Source organism: Lepisosteus oculatus, chromosome 10 (genome assembly GCF_040954835.1).
Source record: "Lepisosteus oculatus isolate fLepOcu1 chromosome 10, fLepOcu1.hap2, whole genome shotgun sequence".
Classification (NCBI taxonomy): Eukaryota; Metazoa; Chordata; class Actinopteri; order Semionotiformes; family Lepisosteidae; genus Lepisosteus; species Lepisosteus oculatus.
The window spans coordinates 794,061-814,824 of record NC_090705.1 but is presented as its reverse complement, the minus strand read 5'-3'; the positions used below and the strand labels follow the sequence as shown (position 1 = coordinate 814,824).

The 20,764-nt window shown below is 48.5% G+C and overlaps 2 protein-coding genes across 8 annotated transcripts; both read left to right on the top strand.

Moving 5' to 3' along the window:
* The first annotated feature begins 86 nt into the window (after positions 1 to 86).
* LOC102684019 (chromobox protein homolog 3-like) lies at positions 87 to 5,336 on the top strand. The gene is made up of 5 exons (XM_006636053.3): positions 87 to 361; positions 1,970 to 2,112; positions 2,857 to 3,022; positions 3,526 to 3,620; positions 3,878 to 5,336. The coding sequence occupies exons 2-5, from the start codon at positions 1,976 to 1,978 to the stop codon at positions 4,002 to 4,004; spliced, it is 525 nt and encodes a 174-aa protein (XP_006636116.1). The 5' UTR covers positions 87 to 361; positions 1,970 to 1,975; the 3' UTR covers positions 4,005 to 5,336.
* A 1,548-nt stretch (positions 5,337 to 6,884) lies between these two features.
* On the top strand, positions 6,885 to 12,952 carry LOC102699099 (chromobox protein homolog 3-like). 7 transcript variants are annotated; one of them, XM_015358168.2, is made up of 7 exons: positions 6,888 to 7,290; positions 8,792 to 8,936; positions 9,040 to 9,069; positions 9,410 to 9,536; positions 9,885 to 10,003; positions 10,734 to 10,908; positions 12,578 to 12,952. In XM_015358168.2, the coding sequence occupies exons 2-6, from the start codon at positions 8,797 to 8,799 to the stop codon at positions 10,861 to 10,863; spliced, it is 546 nt and encodes a 181-aa protein (XP_015213654.2). In that variant the 5' UTR covers positions 6,888 to 7,290; positions 8,792 to 8,796; the 3' UTR covers positions 10,864 to 10,908; positions 12,578 to 12,952. The 7 variants fall into 7 exon arrangements, with proteins under 7 accessions (XP_015213655.2, XP_015213652.2, XP_015213654.2 ...); XM_015358169.2 differs by having other exon boundaries at positions 6,885 to 7,290; positions 9,888 to 10,003; positions 10,734 to 12,952; XM_015358166.2 differs by having other exon boundaries at positions 6,887 to 7,350; positions 10,734 to 12,952.
* Positions 12,953 to 20,764: the final 7,812 nt, after the last annotated feature.

Here is a 20,764-nt window from a genome sequence, read left to right as displayed (position 1 = left end):
AACTCTACTTGATACCACCAGTATCCCACAAACGCTTGCGAGACCCGACGCTAGCCGTGACGTCACCTCCTGTGAACTCTCACCTTTACGCTCCCCTGCGCGCGGTTCTTACGCTGCGGGACCATTGTGAAGTTCGTCACGCAAGCGGCGTGCGCTCCTTGGAGAATAGTGTTTGCGTTTGAACCGAAGAAAGAGGAATAAAAATAAGCAGCGGGTCAGACTAGTGCGTGCTCGGAGCGTGAGGGCTGTGCTGTTTTGTGCTGTGCAAGGGCGCTTGGTCAGCGGCGGTCCGGACGGGGAGCAGTTTGCGGGCCGGGTTGTGAGAGGTCGGGGGTTTTGGCGCCAGGCGGACAGCTCGCAGGTAAGAGGCCGCTCGGCGCGGGCAGGCGGCGGGGCTGTGGGGCGAGGGGCCGGGGGCAGTTCTGTGCAGCCGGGCTGACCCGCAGCCGCGGCTCGGAGACCTCACCGGCCGCCCCCCCCGCTGTCCCGGGAGGGCCGCCCGGGGGGAACGCTGTGATCCGACTTCTCTTCTCGGGGATTTTGTGCACAACAACACTTCAGACGCCGATACCCGCTGAGCAGCCCCTGTGGCAGGAGAGCGGGGCGGCCGGGGGCTGCAGGCCGGGGGCTGCAGGCGGGTCTAGCCCTCGTGTGGGAGACCCCTGTTCCCGCTGCGGGGCGCCGCTCTTCTCGGTCCCGGGTGTCCGAAGACGCCGGCGCCGCTGTGCTGCGGATGCCGGGAAGCCCCTAAACTTGTGGGGATCCCCCGTCCATGTCTGGTGGGGTTTTTAATACTCTTCGGTGTCTTAGACGAGGAGGCCTCGGCACCCGGCCAGGCTGGGACGTCCCGACGACCCTTTGTTCCCCGGGTGTCCGGCGTGAGTCGGCTCGGCCGGGGCTCTCCGAGACCGTGGGCATGCTATGCTGTCCGGCCATCTTGGAAAAAGCGTGTTTCTTCTCCGTTTAAAAAGGAGGGAAACCGGGACGGTGTCGGTGGAAGTAATATCCTAATGAAATGACTCTCGGCGCCGGTGAGTCGGGGCCTGAGGTGAATGTCCGGAGGAAGGGTCAAGCCGGCCCCGGGGCTGCAGCGCAGCTGCACAAAGGCGGCGACGCCGGAGTGGCTCTTGCGCGGCAGTCGCTCCGGGGGGTTCAGCTGGGGAAAGTAGCCCGTCCTGCGGTGTGTCGGGGAGGACCAGTCCTCCTGTTTCCTAACGGGTTTCGCGAACAGTGCCCGCACCTCACAGGTGTGCGATAACCCCTGGCAACGTCTCTTGCTGTTAATAATAATAACTCCTTAGACTTATATAGCGCTTTTCTGGACCCTTCACTCAAAGCGCTTTACAGGTAATGGGGATCCCCTACACCACCAGTGTGCAGCCCCACCTGGATGATACACCAGTACTCTCCCCACACACTAGCCCTCAGTGGGGAGGAGAGCAGAGTGATGAAGCCTGGGGAAATTTCGTCAGGACATCAGGTTTACACCCCTACTCTTTTCCAGAAATGCCCTGGGATTTTTCCTGACCACAGAGAGTCAGGACCTAGGTTTTACTTCTCATCCTAAGGACGGCGCCTTTATAACAATATGGTGTCCCCATCACTGTACTGGGGCAGTAGGACCAACAGAGACCGGAGGGTGAGCGCCCCCTACTGGCCCCACTAACACCTTCCAGCAGCAACCTCAGCTTTCCCAGGAGGTCTCCCCTCCAGGTACTGGTGAGCTGCAGGCTGTGTTAGGGCCCTGCGTCAGGGTTTAGTACTTCTGTATGGGCTGCTGTCCAGCGTGGAGAGAGAGTACGGTGCAGCTCCACAGCTGGAAGGACTTGCGGTTTGTTCCACCTGCGTGACATTCCCCTCGTTCTCGATGTTCCGCTGCTCATCCCGGGACGTTGCAGTTTGGGTTGTTGGAGTGGCACATCGAACTCGGCTCTCGTTACTGACCCCCTCTCCCCCCCCGGCTCCGCAGGGCACCATGGGAAAGAAGCAGAACGGGAAGAACAAGAAGACGGAGGAGGCGGAGCCCGAGGAGTTCGTGGTGGAGAAGGTGATCGATCGCCGCGTGGTGAACGGCAAAGTGGAATACTACCTCAAGTGGAAGGGCTTCACGGAGTAAGTGCGAGTCTCGTGCTGAGGGTGGGGGTTGGCTGCATGGGTTCTGGTTAACGGTTTTTCAGCAATTCCTGGGGAAATATGGCTTCTGAGCACTCTTGCCAAAGCTGGCAATGTGGGAGTGAATAGTCTTCAGCCTGTGTACCAAGGAAAAGCGCTCAACACGTGAACTCTGACCTCGAGCCCTTGTGAAATGGATTTTAAGTTTCTCCTCCTCACATATCAATCTCCAAAGGGTCAGGTTCCAAAGTCATAAGTCTTTGAGCATGAATGTGTAATCCTGCTCTTCACCAGAGCTCTGCTGATGCTCTTCTCCCTCTGACCCGACTCCACACAGTGGCGCTGGAGCCTGGGGCTCACTGCCCAGGTCTGTTTAGAGACACGACTGTTGTCGTGTTCCTTTTTTAGTGCAATAACACTTCACTTTTTGTACTTGGTGTTCTGTTTTTTTTCCCCAGATTGTGTAATACACTGAAACATTCTAAGAGTGATGGAATTTGTATTTCTGATGATTAAAAAAAACTGTGCAGGTATTCAGTCAAGCCCGCGTTTCAAGAGATCTGTTCGGCTGAGCCAGTGAGCTCTTCAGTGTGTTTAAAATGCTAAACCCGAGTTCTCGGCGAGTGGATTTACTAGGAAACTGCGGTTACTTGCGCCAGGCTCGGTCGTGAAGTAAAAGTGCTGTAGTTCTGAGTTGGAAGCTGTGTTCCTACAGTGAGTGAGTGTCACTGTTGCCTCTTGTAGCGCTGATAACACATGGGAGCCAGAGGAGAACCTGGACTGCCCGGAGCTCATCGAAGCCTTCCTGGCCTCGCAGAAGTCCACCGTGGAGCGCACGGAGTCCAACAAGAGGAAATCCGTCTCGGAGAGCGAGTCGGAAGAAGGCAAAGCCAAGAAGAAAAAGGAGGCTGTAAGTGCTGTCGCGTGGCCTGCTGCGCTGAAGAGTGAATTGCTGGAGGTCCCAGTCTCGGTGAAGAAAGCACACTGCATCATGAAGAACCTTCCCCGTCCCGCGCGCGGTCACAGAACGGGGTGCAGGCAGACATAGAATGAATGGGAGTGAACATCAGTCAGTCTTAGTGTGCTGTCGCTGTAGCTCTTGTAGCATGGACTGTTACCTCCCATGATGTCCTGACCTTTCTTCCTTTTAAACAATAAAACATGAATGGGGTACTCGCCTTCATATGGGGCTTTTTGCGCTGAGGGGCCTAGAGCAGAAGAAGGGGCTGTTTCGTAGATCCCTGACGCGCTGTCCAGCAGATCGAGGTGCTGATCGCAGACCCCCCCCCCCTGCAGTGGGAACCGGGCTGGGTTGAGTGTCCCCGGTCTCCGTGCCCACATGTCTGCATGCCGTGAACGCCCGGCTGCTGGCAGGAGCCCATGGCAATGTTTTATTTTTCTCCCCCTCTGCAGAATGACAAGCCGCGAGGATTCGCTCGTAACCTGGACCCCGAGCGCATCATAGGAGCCACCGATAGCAGCGGGGAGCTCATGTTCCTGATGAAGTGGTGAGATCTGCCTTTCCTTCTCGCTCCAGCGCGCTCGGTTCTGGGCTTGTCGGGGTAGTTTAGGTTAAATACAGTATTGCTGCATTCAGAATGTTAAGAATTCAGAATTGCTTGACCAGAAAGTTAAACCCATGTGCAGCAGGAGAGGGGTTGAAATGTGTGCCAGAACCCTGAGTACTGCCAGGAGCTTCTAGTGCTTCATGAGCAGGGTCTGAAAATGCACGTTCAGTGAATCTGCCTTTTTCCTCCTGGCTCAGGAAAGACTCGGATGAAGCGGATTTGGTGCCGGCGAAGGAAGCGAACGTGAAGTGCCCTCAGGTCGTCATCGCCTTCTACGAGGAGCGGCTAACCTGGCATTCCTGCCCAGAAGACGAGCAGCAGTAGAGCCCTCGCCTGGGGCAGCGTCTCTCATCTTGCAGGGGAACATTTAGTTTTTATCCTAGAGCAGTTCTGTCAAGATGGAGACTGCTTTCATGTGTACATATTTTAGACACGTCTTGTCCTGAATGCAGGCTGCTTGTTAATTTAGCTGCTTAGTTGTGAGCCAGCGGGGGCTTCTGAGATGAGTCTCTCCTGATCTCCTGTGGGCCAGGGCCGGTAGGGGGTTCAGACGCAGCACTTCCCCTGCGAGGGTGGCTGTCAAAGTCGCTTTCGACCCCTCGGGGAAAACACCACCGTACAGTCGCACTGCTTCAGGTCCAGCTCGCATCAAGGCTGAATGGATTTCAGGATCTCGCTTGTTTTTAAGTCCGTGAACAACCTACGGTTTAACTATTGATTTGTTCAGATTTGGTCTTGAAGCTTTCTTTTTTCGTGCAGTTATATTTTGTTTTTGGAGTGTATGTCATTGTGAGCTTCATTCCGATGTGCATCTTTTATGTTTTGTATTTTTTTATTCCTGGGAACCGGTTTGACTTGATCGGTTGTTGCCTGGACTGTATTTGGTGTTTCAGTGTTGTGCTGCACATGTTTAATTTTTTTTAAATTGATCCCACTGACATACGTGCACGTCCTGCCCCTGTGTCCAGAGAGTATGGGTCACGCTGTGCGACATTCATCTCTGCTGTTCAGGAGGGCTGACCAAGCGGCTCAGGTTTCCTGCTTTTTCAGATGTCTGTGAAAAGGTCATTGTTGGGGTGTTTTTTTTTTTTCCCTTGTCTTACAATAAAGGTATCGTTGGACTTTCTCTGTTTGAGTGTGGGCTGTTTCTCCTCTTGAGGTGGGACACTTCTGACTACAGCAGCACCTGTGATGGGACAGGTGCGCTCAGGCCTGCAGTCCCTGCAGAGGAGCCCGAGCAGTGGGGCTCCTGCTGAGCCCGTCGCTGGGTCGGATGGCCTGAGAGCGAACTCGCTTCGCACATCCTGCACTGCTGTCAGGGTTCCTGGGAAACTGAGCCGATCATTGGGCATGAAATACAAACTGGGAGCTCCCAAATTTTAAGGGTGGGGGAATCGGACGTTGGACTGGTGGCTTTGGAAATTGACTCTTCAATTCTTGGGTTTAAAGAGTACTGACCTCCTTCTGTCGCACTGGTAAAGCTCAAAGGAAACTGACCCTCTGCTCAGCCCTGCTCCTGGAGTCCAGTGTCTCGGTTTGATATGGCGATTGCTACATTTGGCAGTTTGAACTTGTACATGATACTGATCTTGCAGTATAATGTACTGTATTCACTTTTGTAAATTTTCAATTGTTCAATAAAAGTTTATAAGCTTGCTCTGTTTTTAAAGCTGCTTTTGACTCCAGATGTCCGTCTCACTTGTAGGACCTGGGACTGTCCCAGGTACGCAGGGATGTACAGGTGTGTTGGAAGAGAACGTGCACTGCTGTGGGCACAGTGTACAATGTGATGACCAGGTCTGTCAAGCAAGCTTTCAATAAAATGCAACGTGGCCTTTACAAATGCATTGGAAAAATTGTTTTACTGAAATTGACATTGTGAGTCTGTTTTCGCTCTGCTGTCTGGCACCTGGGTGCTGTGATGTGGTGGGAGGGGGGTTGACTTCCAACTGCAGGCAGTGTTGGCAGTTTGGAGGAGGAGTGCGTTCACGGCCAAGGTAACAAAAGACCCCTGTCTCACTGTGCTGCTCGCGTTGGGTGGTGCTGTTTGTCCAGCAATGAGCGAGCTGCGTTTCACATGGACACAGCCCTGTCGTGGTGGAACGAGCAGGGCGCTTGCACTGATCCTCAAGTACCGCCGTGTTATAGATCAATACAAAGCGGAGAGCTGGAATATTGAACATAAAATGTTCAGTGAAAACGGAGTGCTGGGTGGGCGCAGTAGATAGGCTAAGTTGGCAAAACAGGTCTTATTGCTCTTCGTGGCCGCTAGGGGCGCCTGAAGAAGACCAGGACTCGGGTCTTGCAGGCACACGGGGTGAGGGCGGTTTTGAAGGGGCTCCCTAACCGGACCTCGTATCGAGCAGGCGCCTATTCGCGAACATTTGAGGAAAAATGTAATCTTTTTGAGCTGGGGGTCCTCTTAAAACAGCTCAAATAACTAATTTTAAAAAGTAAATAAGAGGTAAAGATTTGTCACTCGATGGTCAACAGAAGAAAAAACCGTCATGTACCCAAAGCGTTTCGCACGCAGAAAAACGAGCCAGTTAAATTGACGCTTTCTAGATTTAAACATGAACAAGGTGACTTACGTGTATTTTGTAATAATGGGAAAGAATCTTTGTTACACCTGTTTAACTGCATATATACAAAACTGTTTTGGATAGATTTACAAAATGTTATTGTTAAGCATTTTAAGGAAAATGTTAAATTGAAAGATTTTGATGATATTTTATATTTTGTTAGATCTGATTTGGACAAAGGATATGTTTTTATTATTAATCTGTCAATTATTTTGGCGAAATACTTCATCCACGGAAGTAAATGATCTAATACTGCTCCCTCTGTTCATGCTTTTAAAGTTGAAATCCTTTTTCATTTAAATTCCATCAGAAATATAAAGGATCAAAAGGCAAGACACACAATGGAAATATGCAAAAAGTATCATTGTCCGCTTTTAACAATTGTGAATTCCTCTGGCTAAGAAGTGTCTATTTCTGTATCTATTTTCATATTGCCTCCTTTTTTTTCGGTATTTCTGGTGTTGAAATAAAAATCGATTTCAGGACCTGAGCTGTGAGCACCTGAGCCCAGCTCTCTCGTGTCAGGCCCGGCCCGGTGGCGCTGGTCTCGCAGGCTCTCCGCGCACGGGAGCACAGCGGCCCCGGACCGCCGCGTGTGCCGGGCGGCGGGGCGGCTGACGTCACGCGTGTGATGCCGCCGCCGCTGCACGGTGCCCTGGACTCCCGGCGCTCAGCGCCGCCGCCTCCCCTCCCCGCCGGCCTGACTTGACCCTTTCCCCAAGAAACCACTTCCTCCGTGCGTCTGCTCCGGCCATTTGTTAAAATTTAACTCCTCCGTGAAAAGGTTGTTGACAGAATACGGCAATGCCGTGTGCTTGATTTTAAATATCGGACTTTGACGGGATGCGCTGATAAGCTTTTGATTCCACGGACCTTTTTCTATTCCTCCGCCCTTGTTGGTACGCGACGAGCAGCGACTCGAGCACCGCGACAAAATGGCATTCGCTACGCACTTAACGTAGCTTTTTACGAGCCCGTTTGTCGTAGCTATCTACCTGGAATACGCAAAAGAAAGAGACAGCAGTCAGGTAAATCGCTTCTTCATTTTGGTTCACCGCCGCGTTAATTTCCACTCCAGCAAACGCACGGTAAATATATGAATGGGATGCGAAATAAACGCCGAAACAGCCCTAGCCGTGATCTTTTATTAAGACCTGTGTGTCGCAGTAACTTTGAAGCGCGAAAGAAGCGGCGAAGTTGGTGACGCCGGACGAGGAATTAAATGTGACTTTAAACTCGCTCTACCTGTGTCAGCTTGCGGAATTCATGTGCAATTCACAGGCAGTGTTGAGTAACCCGTCCTTTCCAATCGGAAGCACTGAAATGTCCTCTGTGAAAAGTCCCCCGGCGCGCTTGGCGATGAGCTGTGGGCAGTCAGGGCCGATGGAGGCTGTGTCCAGGACTCGGAGCACAGCGAGAGTCTGGGGAAATAGTTTCGCCTCGTACCGCATCCTTCATGCTTATTTCACAACGGGACAAGCTGTACACAGCTGTTTTTTTTAAATTAATATTAATAATACTTTTTATTTATACAACGCCTTTAAAAGTTTGTTTTTTTTCTGAATTCGTTTTACCCCTGGAAAAGGAAAAGTTAAGCCACTCTGCTCCCCTCTTGCCTCCTGGTTTGGGGTCTGGGGCTGCAGTGCATTCCGTGTGCAGTTTGCATGTTGTCCCGGGGATCCTGGGGGTGCTGCTCCAAGTGCCCAGTGGCTTGACGGCCAGCTGTCTGCAGGAGGCCGCCGGAGGTAGTGAAACTTTCAGGAATCACTTCCCTCCTTAGGGATTTCCAGCTCCTCAGCGTCACCCCTTCATTCTGAGGTTCTTTGTGCTTCAGTTTTTTAAGCTGTGTTCTGTAATTAAACCCCTTCTGGGTTAATTTTCCAAATCTCACTCTGCATTTAATTTTGCACTCACAAGGGGTTTCCTAATCCTGAAATGATTAAAATATAACTTGCTCGGACAGCCCCGGTCTTGGGGAAGCACGGTTGGCCCAGCCAGCTGGTGGAGGAGACCCACAGAGGCCACAGAGGATGAAATTTTAGATATTTTATTTTACTGAACAAGCCAGATGAGCATCCAGTCATCCATGACCTTTCCTTAGTTCTGATCCAGCAGGCTTGATTGGAAGAACTTAAATCATCCGTTTTCTGAAAGGGAGTTTTGATCGGTTTAGGAAGCTTGTTGACTCAAGCTTGTCCTCAGGAGCTGCAGGGTGCTGGGAGTCTCCAAACGTTTCGCAGCTCCTGAGTCCCAGGTTTGATTCTGACCTGGAGCACCTTCTGTGCGGAGTTTGCATGTTCTTCCTGGGGCTCTCTCTCCATCTCCCCCCGCCCCTTCCTGGTGAGAGATTAATTGGAGCCCTGAAATTGTCCCGTGTGTGAATGCACGTGTGACAGACCTGTGTCCTGTCCGAGGTGTAACCTGACTTGCTGAGTTTGGGGGGTGTGTTTCTGTGCTGTGTGCTCATGTGACTGACCGAGGAAGAGGAAGAGCGCTGGAGGTCTGCTGCCTGTTTGTTTTTCACTTGAGGGCCAATGAGGAAGAAGCAGAACGTGAAACAGCGGAGAGCGGAGGAGGCGGCCACAGCGCAGGAGTACGTGGTGGAGAAGATCATCGACCGGCGCGTCACGGAGGGGAAGGTGGAGTACTTCCTCAAGTGGAAAGGCTTCCCCGAGTAAGCAGCCTGGAAGGTCGCTCTGTGGCCGCAGTGGGCTCAGGTGTCAGCCAGCGGGCTCACTCTCTTTTCACTCTCTTGTGCTCTTTTGTTTTCCCCTCAGGCCTCGGCAGTCAGAGTCCCTCCAGACACAGTGAGCAGCACGTTGAGTTATCACTCAGTGTCACTTACACCTTCTTGCACCTGTGTGTTAAAGTTGTGGTGAGCCTCTTAGTGAAAATTAGACAGGGTGTCGGACCAGGAAGAGTGTTTCTCTTCCAGGTGTCGGACAGAGGTTATGAACCGGCCGTCCACACGCGGCAGGCATGGTGCTGAAATGTGGGGGTGTCTCTCCCCATCAGGGCAGGGTTCCCCTCGGGACCCCAGGGTCAGTCAGGGTCTCACTGGGGGAGATGCGAACCTCCTGCAGAAATTCATTCACCCCTTTGAAGAATGGAAATGCTCGTGCGCTAAAGAGCACGCTTCTGTCCTAGAGCTGACAACACCTGGGAGCCGGAAGACAACCTCGACTGCCCGGAGCTGATCGCCGAGTTCCAGAGCCGCGTGGGAGTCTCCCTGGAGCCGCCGGAGCAGGACAGGGAGCAGCCGGACAGCGGAGAGGTGAGACGATGTCCAAGTGAGGTGGAGCTGCTAACACAGACTCTTCTTGTGTCCTGGACGGGCGAACGGGCAGTCTGTGAACAGAGTTCCTGTAGAAACAGGATATCCCTTTAAATTCGCAGCACATTTCCATGGGAACAGACAAGCTTATATATGTTTAATCATTTCTGAGCTGCATTGAGAATGAACAGGAATTCACTCCTGGAGTGGCACGTGTGTGCAATGGTGGATGCTGAGTGAATACGGTTTAAAACTAGACATAAACAGAGAGTGAAGGTGAAGGTGTTCCTGTTGCGCAGGCACTGACGTGTGATGTCACTGATGTCTGCCTCTCTTCCTTGACTGCAGCAGCAGAGTCGTGGTCAGGAGTCAGCTGAGCCTCCACGTGGATTTGCCAGCGGACTCGAACCCGAGTGTATAATTGGGTCCACAGACTGCGAAGGGGAGCTCATGTTCCTGCTGAAATGGTAAAGTGATTGGATTATTGGTGCCGGTCTCTCCAGGCTGTTGAGCCATTCCCCAGGTGCACTCTGGTGCGTGTCCAGTTCCCCGTGGCTCTGTCGGGACCCGGTCCTCTGGGAGTGCTGGGTAATGCACTGTTTTCCTATCCTGAACGAGGGTTCAGAACGCAGACCACCTCTCCTACCTACTCTGCTTCTCTGAGTGACTTTCTCAGCACATCAAGCTAATTTGTGGAAAGATACCAGTCCCTGCTTCCAGTGCAGGGCTGGTGACCTGTAGACTGAGAGACGGGAGCTGCTGCCACATTCCCACTTTTCCAGTGAGGGAATGAGGAGCCCTTAAATCAGGGCTGTCATAAGTTTACCTCTTTAAATTATATCCCCCTGGATAAAGATGGTCCAAGTGGGCTTCTGGACAGGCTCATTTGCTGGTTAAAAGAAAGACACCAGAAATGAGATGGGGTAGAACTGAGAGACTTTTTTTTTTAGTTCATATAGTTCAGAGATCAGGCTGCTTTAGTTTTATTTTCTTAAGTGAGAAAGGTTTACGTTTGTTAGTGCACAGCACAGGGAACCGGGTTGAAAAGAGAGGGCGAGGACGTACTGTGCCAAATTGCACAACAGCAGCTGGGTTCCGCTGAGTCGCTGCCTGTGGGCATCACGGTTGGCTGGAAAGCGCAGGTGGTGTCTGGAGGAGGACTTGCTTGATTTCTGTTCTCTTGTGTTGCACACTCAGGAAGGGCTCTGAAGAAGTGGGCTTGGTGCCAGCGAGGGAGGCCAGTGTCCGGTGCCCCGAGGTCGTCATCGCGTTTTACGAGGAGAGACTGACCTGGCACTCCGGCCACGAAGGCGAACGCCAATCGTGAATCCCAGCGTCCTTTCCAGTGCTGACACGTAGGAGGAGAAAACAGGTTTAAAGCTGCTTTCCACTGAATTTCTGAGCTCATGTACTTGGTTCTGTTCTCCAAACCTTTCCATGCTTCTGGGTGTCTGTTTCAAAGAAAGAGGAGTGATCTCCCACACGCTTTTGGTTCAGTCTCACAGTCCAGGCAATACGTTTGATGTAATGTGAATGCAGCCGTGATCTGTGGTTGCTGGCCCTGCTTGTTCTTCTGTATTTTATAACCTGCCCCAGGTCTGAGCAGCTCTGGGCTTTAAAGGGCTGGTGTCCTCTAGGTTATACAGGTACTTTCCAATTAAAGGCTTCTACAAACCTGCAGCAGTAGGTGATCCATCTTGCCCAAGTCATTTGTTACATTTTTATAAACTGTGTGTGCTGTTGTGTAGTGCTCTGGGCTTCGAAAGTGTTCATGAATGAAGTTGATAGTTGTCGTGTTTGGAGGAGGGATGAAAGCTAGCGTTACCACTGCCCATTCCTGCTCTGCACGGGTCCCTGACTGTACTGTGCCGACGATATGCTTGAATTCTAAACCGTTCAACAAACACATGTTTTCAGTTCAGTAATTCCACTTCAGCTCTGAGGTTTGAAAATAAATGACCAGATTCTGCCCAGATTCAAAGCCTGCACCAGTTGCAAAGAGGAACTTGAGGCAGTTTTGGGAAATGTGACCGAACAACACGAAGTGACACGAGAGTCCTGAAACAGCACCTTGCTGCTTTTGTGACGGTTTAGAAGAAGAAACGTCTGTTCTGGGTGCCAGAACAGGCCCCTGGGAAAGGGAGAGCTGCAGGCAGGGCACAGAGCACATCACCCGCTGTTTTACTTTGTCCTGGTTTTTGTCTCGCTGGGTGTGGCACCCAAGGAGAGCCCCCCAGCAGGAGTGTCAGACAGGCCCTGGCCAGGAGGAAGTGACGTGGGGAAGATTGTTCGCGTGGCACCACGGCCCTTTCAGTGGGCTGCGTGGCGGGAAGTGAGACTGATTTGCTTCCCTGGTGCGAGCTGTCTGGCAGTAGCTCTTGAAGAGAAGCCAGTTTTACTGTAATTCTCATTTTGCAACTACAGCGCCTTTGTAAACAGCATAAAAGTTAAAAACTGGAGGCTTGTGATGAGTAGGGCATCATCTCAAAACATCTAATAGTGAATGATGTCAAAACAACATCACAGCACAGCTTTGTCATTTCTCTCCCAGAAATCTGTATTTTATTGTCTCTGATTTCAGGACAGATTAATTTTAAACCGTAGTGTAGAGTATTGTCTGCTGACGATGGTTTGAAATAGTTCATAGTTTCATTGTCTTACTGTGTAACTGTCTTTAGTTTGCAAGTTTGCAGTTGTTTTATTGTTTGACTTCCTTGTAAAGCTCACATGATATGTGTATAGTATATTTCTCACTAGAAGGAACAGGATGAAAATGTTGGTCAACTGGTAGAATTTTTCCTGCCCCTGTTTTTTTTCCTCTTGGGAAAAGATGTCAGACAAGGAGAACTTCCCCAAAAAACAGCCCTAGAGTCTATAAATGGATTAAAATGAGAATAAAAGAGGCTTAAAGTGCCATTTCATGGAAAAAAGTAAACATGGTCTGACTGTGCCAGCATCAGGCCCCGATATTTTGTTCTCTTATGAACTTTTGGATACTGCTAACTTATCTTAAGCATCAGTGTGTCCTCCCTCTCTGTCAGCGCGGCTCTGTTCTCTGTTCGCTGTGCTGACCTGCGTGAGCTGAGGAGTGCATCTGTGATGTGGGGCTGAGGGGGCCAGACTGATCCTTTCATCTCCCGCTTTGGGCCTCATGTGGACCTGGCCTTCCATCAGATACCCTCTCCTTCCCTGTCCAGACCAGTGCACTCAAGGTGGTGCTGTCTCACTAACAACCAGGCAAGCTCAGTTCACCAGATTGCCTTCATTTGTTTTGTTTTTTTTATGTTTTCCTGCTAACATCCTCATTCCATATCGAAAGAAAGAGAGAGAAGAGAATATAAAATATCACTGAAAAAAACTGTTACCCTTTATGGATAAAAAAATAAATTGTTAATTTTATTCCACTTAAATTAAAAGCCTGTGTTGAATTTATTTGTAACTTCATTAACAATCTAACAGTTGTAGCAAAGCACTGTTGTTGAAAGTGGTTCAATACAATGAGTTGCCGTGGGAACAAATAGGAGTGTTGCACAAGGTAAGTGAGCAATTCTACTGTGTAACATCAGTTTCCTTCCCCTGGAAACATCCTGCCAGTGAGCTCTCAGGAGCTGCCAGGAATTGTGTACTGTAAAGGGAGATTAATAATGAAAAGTCATTGTACTTTCTGTGTAGTAAGGACATCATGCAGAAAGCAGACTTAAATGGAAATTTCAGGTGATGGTACAGTATTGTGTTCGTGGTCTAGCATAATATTACACATGTTCTGAGTTTTAAAGCCTCCTTTGTCACTAGTCATGTGTCTGTTGGTGTTAAAATAGTCTGTGTGCAAAGGGGCAAAAGATTGCAGTGTGAGAATTGAAACCATTTCTTAATGAGGGAGTTTTGATGACTGACAGAAGTTCCGGTGTTGAGCAAGTCACAGGAAAATATCTGCGTGGGTGGAGTCTGTGTATCAAGTTATCCACTTTTTTTTCTAATTGTTCAATTTTGTTGGGTAATTTTTCAATGTGGTCTCCTTAGGAAACAGGACCTCAGGAAAGAAGTATATTATCAGAGCAAACAAGGTACATCTCTGATCTTCTGCTTTCCCACTCTTCCTTTCTCATGCGGCTCACTTTCACACAGTGTTTGAATTACAAACAGAAGCAGTGTAGCAGTGTAGCCTGTACTCACAGCATATTGTAATGTAATGGTGCCAAATCTCAGATATGATTTTGCAGGTTTTTTACCTGTACATTGTTGCTGCTTTTATCCCAGATAAGCCTGTTCTCAATAGGTACTGTACATGTCGATAAATTAGGAAGTGTGATATCTCTTTCCATACCATGCGCTGCTGGAGCATCATTGTGCTGTGTGCATTAGTCATTTTTTACTAAGCATGTCTAGAATTGTACTTTTGCTATTCCTGTACATATCATTTGAATCTTGCAAAGGCTGTGTATTCATTGCAGTGTTTTTTAAATTGCATTATATAAGTGGATAGGACGTTTGTAGTCATGGAAGTTTGAATATTAGCCTGAACAGCCCTGACACCAGCATGAATGCAGACAGCTGACACAAGTAATTTGATACAACTCAGTGGTGGTGAGTTAAACAGGCAGTAGATGTAGTATTAAACTACAAACATGAGACACGTGGCTGATATTTATGGTTGGAGTGGGGTTTCTCTACAGCCTTATTTTACTGCACTTTTCCCTGAATGGGTCACAATAAAAACCGGCCCCTGCTTGTTGGCCCCCGACTGCGCTCAGGCACGGAGCTAGCAGCTGTATGACCTAAATATCCGCAGTGGCCCTGGGTGACATGAGTCACTTCCAGCTCATCTCTGTCTTGCCATGAAACTTAAGTCGTACTTAAAAATATTCTCCTGCAACTTTACATCTCGGTATGAACATTTGGAACTTTTTCAAACTGGTTTCACACAATTGCTCTGCTACAAAATAGCTCTTAACGAGCTCTTAATCTTAACGATCTCATTACTGCTGATTCAGGCACGCTGCTGAAATCTCAGAGATCTCAGTGCTACATGTGGTGCTGCAAAGCATGACTTCCGACTACAGACACTGCTGCTACAGACACTGCTTTCTCTGACTCTGCCCTTAAGCTGCTCAAGTATTACCCGAGGCTCGACATTTTATTCTTCTTGGTTTTAGTTCTGAAGTTGGGTTGATCCACAGGTGTTCCACAGGGCTCATTACTGGGACCCCTCTACAATTTGTTTTCCCTCACTCAAATATTAAATTACATGGTCGGAATATTATTTTTTTTATACAGAGGACACTCATGTTTGTCTACACTTCACCTGATACTTGAGAAAACTGTTTCAGTGCTCTCCTACTGCATTTCTGATATAGGTTTATATGACACAAATCATTTCACATCTTAATTGTCAAAAGATTGATATTATGTAATTGAGTTTCTCCTTTCAGTTATGTAAAACCAGTGCCGTAACCTTGTTCAAGTGTCCAGCCTGGACAGAATTTCAAACCTCATTGACAGAATAATGCCAAGCTGTGTCCTATGCTGTCTGTATCTATAATACAGACAGCATTTATAATACAGTAGTTCAGGTGGGCAGCTGCGTCAGCATGCGTAGGCTGCAAAGGAGCAAGTAATAGGTTTATTCCATGCTGAAAAAAAGAAGAAAGAAAATACAACGTTTCGGCCATGGAGCCTTCTTCAGGTGTCACACCTGAAAAAGGCCCCAAGGCCAAAACGTTGTATTTTCTTTCTTCTTTTTTTCAGGATGGAATAAACCTATTACTTGTTCATATATAATACAGGCAGAGTGTTGGCTAAGGATCCTGTGGCCGGAAGGTTGCCGGTTCAAATCCTGCAGCCGGCAAAGGAATCCTACTCCATTGGGCCCCTGAGCAAGGCCCTTAACCCCAACTGCTCCAGGGGTGCTGTATAAATGGCTGACCCCCAGCTTCTCTCCCTGTCTGTGTGTCTCATGGAGAGCAAGCTGGGGTATGCGAAAAGACTAATTCCTAATACAAGAAATTGTATATGGCTAATAAAGTGATTTTATCTTATCTAATAGTAAAACGGAATTGTGTTGCCTTTTCTTCTGGGATTGATTATTGTAGCATCCTACTTGTAGGAATCTCTAAAACTACACTTACCGATTAACAGTATATTCAGAGTTGGGTAGCTAGAATCTTGACTAGGTCACAAGTGAGTGATCTTGCACCTGCCATGTTTTCAGTTGATTTTAAGATCCTCCTGCTTATGTCCAAGGTTCTACATAGTATGACTCCTCAGTATCTAGCTGATATACAATATTATCTGAGATATTGTTTGCCTCCATGTGACCTTTGCTCAGTTAATACTGGCTGGTTTCGTCTGCACACTGAGGGTGACGGGGCCTTGTGCTGCTGCTCCCCAGAGCCCTGGACCACCATCCCAAAGGAAATCAGGGACTCGGCTCAGTGGGCACTTTTAAACCAAGCTTATAAACATACTCTTTCACAAAGGATTTTTTGGTGATTGTTTTATTTTCTGAAGCTGCTTTGTTTTCATGTATAGCTGCGTAAGATTTTCATCTTACTTGTACTGTCAAATGTGGATATTTATGGTGTAAAGAGCTTTGAGATGATGGTTTTTAAAGACACATAATTAAATAAAGCTTCTTATCATCTTGTAGGAGATGTTACAGCCTTTGGTCCCTTACAGGATTCGGTTAATGAGGAAGGAAGCCAGTGGCAATGATGGACTCTAAAGCTTTAACTCTCTGCCTCCTGTCCTTTTGCTTCTCCTTCATTACTCACTCAGTTTTTCAGTTGCTCTAGTGCCCTTTGCAACAGTTTGCCACAGAGCACTCTTCTCCCCTCCTGCTCCAGGCTGCACCGGAGTGCAGAGAACGAGATGGCAAAGAGCTTGACTGTTCCCACAGGGGCTCAGCCCAGCCGGAGAGCGAGATGGGCACGATGGCCCGATGGACTCCTGCGGTTCGGCCTGTCTTGTACAGGAACGTGTTCAGCAGGTCTGCACTGCTCTGCGCCCAGAGGAGCTCTGGTGCACACAGTCCTCCTCCTGAGAGGAAGAGGCGATCGCAACACTACAAACACTCAGTCAGGCCCACTCCCCGTGTGTGTCGTAAAGACAGCTGTGCTGCTGTGAGCAGGAAAGGACATCTGGGCGAAACTGGGGTCCGAAGCTGCGCAGCTGTCTGGTGTCACTCAGCTGGGATTGTACTCTGGGGTGGGGGGAGGAGAAGTCTGTTTTTCAGATAAGGGACTCTAATCAACACAGGCAGGGTTAAGACTCCCCAGCACATTCACTAATAATCCTTTTGTAAAGCAACCTGTATGGGGTGAAGGCATCTGGCATAATGGGAAAGAGCACTAATACCCAGTCCGGTGTCGGCAATATTTTTCAGAGTATGTCATCTTACTGGTTACTGTGGACATCACAGTGTGTATGCCTCCACTATCCTGAAGGTCAGTGGGATGATTCTCTGCCTGCTCAACCACATCCAGTTCGGTGCAGTGATGCGCTGACTCATCTTCCCTGCGGCTTCAATCCACATGACCAGCGTCTCATCCCCTCGGTTACTGGTTGGATAATCTGTCCCTGATACAGCTCTGTTCCTCTAAGAACCACATGGATCTCCCCTCCTTGGTTATTTAAATAGGGGCTGACAACACAACGCTCATCACCCAAAATACAGTATGTCCTTGTGTGCTGTTAGGCCCTTTAATTACAGGTTGCTCTTTATAGTTTCCGAACTAACTCGCAACCCCCTGCTTTAATAAGTATTTACAAATCTGTGTTCTGTGGGTGAAAGGTAAACTCGGAGCACTGTCTGGCACTAAATTGAGATAATAACTCCATCTGGCTTCCCCAGTGGCTCAGCTGAACAGTGGGACAGCAGCAGAACCCTGGAAGAGTGAAGCCAGTAGATGAGAGGCTTGTGGATTCCTGGCAGGCTGGGGAAGGTGTCGTCTGAGGTCAAGGATAATTTTGCGTGGATTCCCTGTGTGGGAGACTGGCAGAAAGGTCAGTGTAATTGTGGCCAGGGGAGGTCAAAGCTCCTATTGGGAGGAACTTAGTTCAGCTGTGTCAGCAGGCGTAGGCTGCAAAGGAACCAGTAAAGGTTTATTCTATGCTGAGAAGAGAAGAAAAGAAACAATGTTTCGGCTGTGGTGCCGCCTTCAGGTGTCACAGCTGAAACTTTTCTTCTTCCCTTCCTTCAGCATGGAAAAAGCCTTCACCTGTTCCTCCTGGGAGGAACTATCGTCCTGTCCAGAAACAATATTCCCACACTTCCACTCTGTTGCTGGCACAGAGGGCCCTGATGTGCGCTGAGGGTGCTATGCATATTCACAGTGTGCCTGTGTCTGTATCCCTGAAGGGCCTGTGAATGGACTGTTGTGAGGAAACCTCCCTTTCCCAGCTGCAGTGTGGGCTGCACTGTCGCACTCGTCCTGAGCTGAGCACCGCCTCACCCGCGGACAGGAGCTGTGTGATTATAAACCGCAGGGCCACACGCTCTGGTCTGAGAATCAGTTGTCTCTGTAGACATAATTCATTGATGATTATCATTATTGTTAACGAACAAGCAGAGGTAAATTTCACGATGAAGAGTAGAAGAAAAAAAAAAACGTTTCAGTGCAGTGAGAGAGGGGAAGGGAGCAGGAATATGGAGGAAAGGGGCGAGGAGGAGAGAAAGAGAGTCCAAACTAATGGAATCTGAAATCTGTGAGTAAACGAAGGCGTTTAAGAGGAATATATTTGACCAGTAGGGTCTGGTGAAAGATGTGATCCTAACCTGTTTGGGGTCAGAGTCCTGGAGTCCCTATGAAAGGAGTAAGAAAGGTCAGCATTGTAACAGTTTTCTGCTGTAGAGTGTTTTAATAAGACTAATAACTGTAACAGAATGATTATTGATCGAATAGGGAGTCAATGTGTTTGTGTACACTGGCTGCAAATGAACAAGTAAAGGTTAATTGAAAATTGAAAAATAGACAGGAGAAAAACAACATTTCAGCTGTTTAGCCTATTTGTCCAAGTAACCTGTACAGTCTTGAATCAGGTACAGATAAATATCCAAGTACAGACTCACACCTGAAGAAAGTTCAACAGCCAAAACGTGTTTCTCCTTCTATTTTTCAGTGTGGAATTAACCTCCACTTGTTCCTTTTCAGAACAATTAAGGGACTTTCAGAGACATGTTACCCCATCGCAGCTACAGTGTGATTCTCAGAGAATTAATCACTACTGTGTACCAGAGCACATTTGATTGTGTGACTTTTCCAAGCCAGCGTTATTGCTTAAACTAGCAGCACATGCACAATCACCTTTTCCTGCTGGGCCAGTGATGCCGAGTTTAGAGGAGAATATCGGGGCTGTTGCAATACTTCACCAATGTTTTAATGGTGAGATGCAGGAAGGCTGGCTGGCCCTGTGGGCAGCGCTCAGTGCACAGGTGGACAGGGGAGACCAGGGCTTGATCCCCAGAAGGGGAGACCAATAGCTTTTGATCCAGTACAGTAATAAATATCCTCAAAGGCACTGACACAATCAACGCTGTGTTGAACAGTGAAACACCAACCACAGGGCACCAGTGGAAACTACATGGATGTACATTGAAAACTGAGAACAAGAGGCACTTCTTTACACAAAGGGCTGTGGGAGTGTGGAACAAGCTGCCCAGCCATGTTGTTGAAGCTGATACCCTGGATTCTTTTCAGTAAAGCTATATGAGATCCTTGGATCAATTGACAGCTAACTACACAATGGGCCAGATGGGCCACTGGTTATATTTGTAAAAGTTCTTACAAATATAAATTACATACATATATACATTTTCTTACAAAAATATTTGTACAGTATTTGTACAGCAAAGAAAAATTGTGATTCCTCCTGGCTTTTCTGTGGCTTTTATATTGGAAAAGTTGATCCCAAACATGTTTTTGGTTGTCAGAGCCCGAGTTTATTCAGTCTAAAGATCTGTGAGGAAGAAATGTCCACCCACCCATTTTCCAACTGCTTCATCCTGTTCAGGGTCATGGGGAGGGGGAGTCTGTCCCGGCAAGCAGTGGGGGCAGGGTGGGGACCCCCTGGACATGACGCCAGCCCATCGCGGGGTTTCTAATGCTGACTCCTTTTACTGTTTCTCCCAAATGTCATCAGCTTTCTGTTTACTCGATACTGAAATTCAGATCTTTTGCCATTTAATGTGCTGTCTCTTTTTTCAAACATTTGTTTTTGTAAGGTCATGTCTGAGTGGCTACAGAAGAGAGCGGACAGACGCAGCACTGGAAAGTGGGAGTCTAGTGTAGGAGAGGCGGCGGCCTTCCTGATCCCCCTCCACCCCCAGTCTCACTTATCTCACCCAACGGCCTCCTCCTGGGGGTGTTAAAGTTGTATTGAGTCGGCTGTGTCTCCTGATCGGTTCAGGCCTACAGACACGACTGCCGGTCACATGCTGAGTGACCCCTGCAGACATTAAAACCGCATCAGACAAGAATGTAGTGTTTCAGTCCTTGGAAGATAAAGTTCCTCCCTTCCATTGTTTCATTACAGATAACAAGATCATCAATATGCGGCTAAATTTCAAAGACCCCCCAGAGCACTCCCTCTAGAATTGCAGTGTTTAATAAACTGTATCTGGCAGGATCCTTCCAGTCGATATCTGAGCACGTCCCTGCATTGAATACTGCATCGACTGTGGTCTGTTTCACTACACTGATCTACATTGTATTTGTCGTCTACATTATCTCACGAAGCTTGTCAATTCATTTCCCCCTGTGCGCTAGTGGCTCAAGACCTGTTCTTACTGAAGAGCCCTGTTGACTCACCACTGCTGAGAGGTGTGGTAGAGTCTTCTACACCACTGCTGGCAATCACACAGCACAAAAAGGCCTCATTTCTAGAAATAATCTGAATGCCTCCACTAAAACAAAGACCAAAGAAATCGACTTGATCTGTGCCCAGTGCTGAAGAACAACAGATCGCTTATTCTCACTTGATCTTTACCAGGGAAGTCTCAGAGGTGTCAAAGTTCATTTGAAAATGTATGTGCTAAAAACCCTTAGCATGCGTTTACATAATCGAGAAGAGAGGCATGTACTCACACTGGCTGGAAATGTAGGAGGGCAATGGTGAAAAAAATAAGCCTTAGAGTACAAACATAAAAGACATTTCATGGTAAGACTTTTCTGAGAAGCAGCTGTTGTGACACTAGCAGGCTGTACAGTATATGCACATCACTTCTTGTCGCA

What these genes read in the sequence shown, in the direction of transcription:
- LOC102699099 (XM_015358166.2), top strand. Translation starts at nt 8,797, where the DNA reads ATGAGGAAGAAGCAGAACGTGAAACAGCGGAGAGCGGAGGAGGCGGCC. An exon ending in AAGTGGAAAGGCTTCCCCGA is followed by an intron (nt 8,937 to 9,039) that starts GTAAGCAGCCTG and finishes TTTTCCCCTCAG; the next exon opens with GCCTCGGCAGTCAGAGTCCC. An exon ending in TCAGAGTCCCTCCAGACACA is followed by an intron (nt 9,070 to 9,409) that starts GTGAGCAGCACG and finishes CTTCTGTCCTAG; the next exon opens with AGCTGACAACACCTGGGAGC.
- LOC102684019 (XM_006636053.3), top strand. Translation starts at nt 1,976, where the DNA reads ATGGGAAAGAAGCAGAACGGGAAGAACAAGAAGACGGAGGAGGCGGAG. An exon ending in AAGTGGAAGGGCTTCACGGA is followed by an intron (nt 2,113 to 2,856) that starts GTAAGTGCGAGT and finishes TGCCTCTTGTAG; the next exon opens with CGCTGATAACACATGGGAGC. An exon ending in CTCATGTTCCTGATGAAGTG is followed by an intron (nt 3,621 to 3,877) that starts GTGAGATCTGCC and finishes CTCCTGGCTCAG; the next exon opens with GAAAGACTCGGATGAAGCGG.